Consider the following 4,592-nt stretch of genomic DNA (forward strand, 5'->3'; position numbering starts at 1 on the left):
GGCCCCTCCCGGCGCCGCCGCGTACGCCCCTGGGGGCGGGGCGCCCGCCCTCCCCCCCCGGCTGCTGGGCCTCACGTTGTCGATGACCACGGGCTGATTGGCGATGATGTCGTAGGACTCCATGGCCGGGCCTGGCCGGCCTGCCCAGCAGGCAGGCTGCAGGACGCACCGGCGGGCTGCAGGCGGGCGGTCAGGGAAGGCGGGGGCTCCAGTCGCTGTGCCGCACCCCTCCCACTCGGAGCGCGCAGCCTACGCGAGCCCGAAGGGGCTTTCGGAGGGCGGGCCCCGCGGGCAATCACTCGGCCTCCGACAGCGGCCGCCCCGGGCCCGCTGCGGGGAAAGAGGCGGGGCCTCAGGGGGTTAGCTAGCCAATTGAAGCCACCCGGAAGAACGACCTGGGCATTGCTAAGGTAGGCTGCGCCGTGTCGGGGGATGACGTCATGGCTCCGTCCTTAAAGGGCACGCAGGCAGCAGAAGGTGGAGGTGGGCTGCTCCGCCGGCGTGCTGAGAGTCGGACAGGCTGGGAGTTCACCTGTCCCGGGTAGACGCTTTTCTGGCTCCTGAGCACATTTGACCAGGCTCCTTCGTGAGCGCGACTTCCGCTAGGAGGCCGGCCTGGGATACATCACTCGAAGCATTTTTTTCCAGGCACTGAGGATGACTCTCTTCCTTTCAAAAATAACAATTTCGTGGTAATTTGGGCGTCTGCTGTGTAACTGCGGGGCAATTGCACGTTGCTTGGATTACTTCAGTCCTTGTGACAACTTCGTCGGGTAGTTGTGTTGTTAGGTTGTGAAGTATGCAGTCCGTGCTTCCCCCTCCAAGAACCCAAAGACAAGGAAGCAAGCGGAGCACGATGTTGTTTATGGAGAGACCTGGTCCACAGACAACCACAGACAGAACGGGCCACCGCCTCGGGAGGCGCCATCTCCCCCCCAGACCCCTTTTCATCCTGCTTTAGATCCTTATTTAGTCAAAATATGTGTCCCAAGATCTCCTCTAGCTTGCTACATTTTAATCTTCGTTTTCCCAATTTTGGTTTCTTAGGTATCTCGTGACCCAGGTAGTTATTTTGAATTTGATGTATGTTACAAAATAAGCGGTTGTAGGAGTCTTCCTTAACCCTTTGTGCTCCTGGTATTTTAACCAACACCTAATAGTGTTATTACTCCCATTTTACAGATGATGAGCAGAGGCACCTGACACTTAGATAACCTGCCCAAGGTCACCCAGCTGGGGTTAGCATGTTGCCAGCTCTTATCCCCCCTGGGGTTGGCTGCTGCCAAGAGTGTGAGACGTAAGTCCACTACCAAAGGGACCTATAGTTATTTCCATCTATCTATATATGAGGGGGACTCCAAAAAGTTCATGGAAAGGTGAAAGTGCACCTTTATTTTGGCATAAATTTTGGGAATCCATTCATAATACACATTTCCATGGACTTTTTGAAGACCCTCCCACCTCCCCCTTTAGAGGATAAGTTTGAACTTTGTTAAACTGAAGCAGTGTCTTACAGAAATGTGCCGAAATCATAAGTGTATATTTTAATGAGTGATTAAAATGTGGACACACCTCTATGGCTGTCAGTGAGTTCAGGAATCAGGGCATGACCAGTACCCCAGAGCCCTCTACTTCTGTCACTGCTCTGTTCTTCCTCAGAGCTGATCTCTATCTAGAATTCTTTTTACTTTTTAGTTGCCAAAGGGCAGGTGTGCTCACAGGCAGAGAAAGGGGGGTTTAGCGATTAATGGGCCATGATCGTGTCATAATCCCCTCTCCTCATTCTCTCCATCCTATGGGGATTTTAGTGCATGCCCATGTACTTGGGATGTTTGCCCAGCCACTCCACCTGGACCTGAACTTGGGTTGGTCATGTGAGATCTGATTCCCTTAACTACCAGGCCATAGGCCTGCCCTCTGTCCTGAATTCTAAAACCACAGGTTAATCTCGCCTAGTCCTACTTTTTTTTTTTTGGCCTTTTTGCCTTTCTGTTGTAGGGTGCATGTGATTGCCAGAGAGACAGAAAGAGGGAAAATGAGAAGTCACCTGTCATGGGGAATGGCCATCCTGCAATCCCTTCTCTATTCTCCTCCTGGAACTTCAGGCACACATGCATATGTGCTAGGTGTGATTTTCTTTTTTAGAGGTTTTTGCCATAAGGCATGTGTACTCACCAGAGAGCGAGAGAGAGAGCGAGAGAGAGAGCGAGAGAGAGAGCGAGAGAGAGAGCGAGAGAGAGAGAGAGAAAGAGTGAGAGGGGAAGTGAGAAATCACCCCTGGTGGTGGTGGTGCGGGGGAGATGGCCACGTTCAATCCCTTCCCCTCCTGGGATCTTGGGCCTGCATGCACACATGCCAATGTGAATTTCAAGCCACTGGGTCTGGAACTTGAACAGAGGTCAGCCACATGGGAGTCCAGCAACGTAATCACTACACCATCTTCTGGCCCCCTAGGTGTGATTTTCAAGCCACCTGGTCCAGGACTTGAACTGTAGTTGGTCATGTAGGAATCCAGCACCTTAACCACCATACCACCTGCTGGCCTAGCTATGTCTGAACTTTGCGAAAATGGAATAGTAAGAATCTATTTGTTTGCATCTCATGTCTATACATTCATGAAATGGGTCAGTGTGCAGCCATTTAAAATAATGAGGGAGGCCCAGCTGTGATTCCATGCACCAGTAAAACACTGCAGTTCTGCAAACTGAAGTTGCATGGGAAACCAGACTCAATCCCTGGCTCCACCTGAAGGCTAGGCGTGGTGGAGTGTGCCTGGAGCTCCAGCTCCTTGGGAGGCTAAGGTAGGAGGGTCGCCACGTGGAGAGATGCTGTGTTTAAAAAGAAGGGGCTAAGTTCCTCTTTCACCCCCCCCATTCTGACTGGGGTTAAGGGGGACTCTCTTACACCCCTGGTGGGAATGTAAATTAGTCCAACCACTGTGGAGAACAATTTGGAGATTCCTCAAAAATCTACAAATAGAACTGCCATATGATCCAGCAATTCTATTTGTTGTCACCTACCCAAAGGACAGAAGAATTTCTCATTGGAAAAGTGCTTGCACATCGATGTTTATTGCGGCACTTTTCACGGTTGCTAAGACAAGGAACCAACCCAAATGCCTCCCGTACAGCTGAATGGATTGAAAAACTGTGGCACATATACTCTGTGGAACACTATTCAGCCATTAAGAACAACAAAACCCTGGCTTTTGACAGAAAGTGGAAGAATATGGAGGATTTACTGCTGAGTGAAGCAAGCCAGGCTATGAAGGAGAGACACTATATGTCCCCATTTAATATATACCAAATGTCCGCACTATATAACTGAAACTGATGGGCTAAAGAATGTACATACCCAAGACGTGGATGTGAATGCCAGATGTGGTGTGTGTGGAGGAGTGGGGCCTGGAGAAAAACATTTGATGGAGGGATACGAAGACAGCATTGTTGAGACGGGGAGGTAGTGTTGTTATATTTTAATCTACTTGACCAGGGAGAAATGTTCATATATTGAAATGATCTACTTGTATGCTAAATAATGTGATTGATAATATTGGTAAAAAAAAAAGAAGGGGCTGATCTGTAGTGGGATCCTGCTTGTGAATAGCCCCTGCATTCTAGCCTGGGCAACATAGTGAGATACTGTTTCTACAGAAAAAAGAAAAGAAAGGAAAGAGGGCTGTCCCAAACTGTGGTGCACGGTAATACGACTCTGCAAAGCCAGCCCACATGGGAGAGTTCCTGGTGAGTGTGCAGGGACTGCCCTGAGCACACTGGGTGATGCGTTCTTATGACCCAGGGCTCGCTGGGGCTGGGGTGGATCAAGGCAGGAGGCCTCTGTCAGTAGTGCCTCTCTCTTTTTCCTCTCTGTCTCTCTTGTCATGGAGAAAAGAAAGGAAATAAAAATGACAGCAGAAAGTGGGGGCCAAGCAGCGATGCAGTGATAATGCAACTTTTCCCATGTAGGAAAAGCCCTGGGTTCACTCTCCCATGGACAAAAGAAATAACTTTTAAAAAGAATCGTTTTAAAAATGAGGGAGTTCTATATAACCCAAGATGAAATATATCAGGGCTCGGTACTAAAACAAAGCAAAAAGGGGCTAGCAGGTGGTGTGGTGGTTAAGGATGCTGGACTCCTACTTGGCTGACCATGGTTCGAGTCCTGGACCTCGTGACTTGCTTTCTCACTTTCCCTCTCTCTCTCTCTCTGTCTTTCACTCTGTCCCCCTCTGGTCAAATTTAAAAATAAACAAACAAATAAAGTTAAATAAAATAATTATTTTTAAAAAAAAGCAAAGAAAAGAAATAACCAGACTTAGAATGCTCATGCATGAGCAGCTCTGGAGAGTTTATGAGCCACTCGTAGGTCTCTGATAGGGAAGGGATCAGTGGTATATGTGAGTGAATGAAGGCAGAATTCATTTTTTGCCATATGAACTTTTCCACTAAATTGCTTTAACTTGTGCTTGCATATATAATTTATTTTTTTAAGAGAGATTTTTTTCTTTTTATTCTTTTTCTGGAGAGGTTTTTGCTATAGGGCGTGTGCACTCGCCAGAAAGAGAGAGACAGAGAGACAGAAAATGAGAAATC

The 4,592-nt window shown here is 48.5% G+C and overlaps 1 protein-coding gene across 1 annotated transcript in view; it reads right to left on the reverse strand.

Moving 5' to 3' along the window:
* ACTR1B (actin related protein 1B) overlaps positions 1-296 on the reverse strand; it is a 9,671-nt gene extending 9,375 nt beyond the window's left edge. The window contains exon 1 of the mRNA XM_006166577.3: positions 76-296. Within this exon, the coding sequence (XP_006166639.1) occupies positions 76-123 (48 nt within the window). The 5' untranslated portion in view covers positions 124-296. The remainder of the gene's footprint in view (positions 1-75) is intronic.
* Between the last annotated feature and the right edge of the window lie 4,296 nt (positions 297-4,592).

The sequence above is a fragment of the Tupaia chinensis genome, unplaced genomic scaffold (assembly GCF_000334495.1).
Source record: "Tupaia chinensis unplaced genomic scaffold, TupChi_1.0 Scaffold144276_1, whole genome shotgun sequence".
NCBI lineage: Eukaryota > Metazoa > Chordata > Mammalia > Scandentia > Tupaiidae > Tupaia > Tupaia belangeri.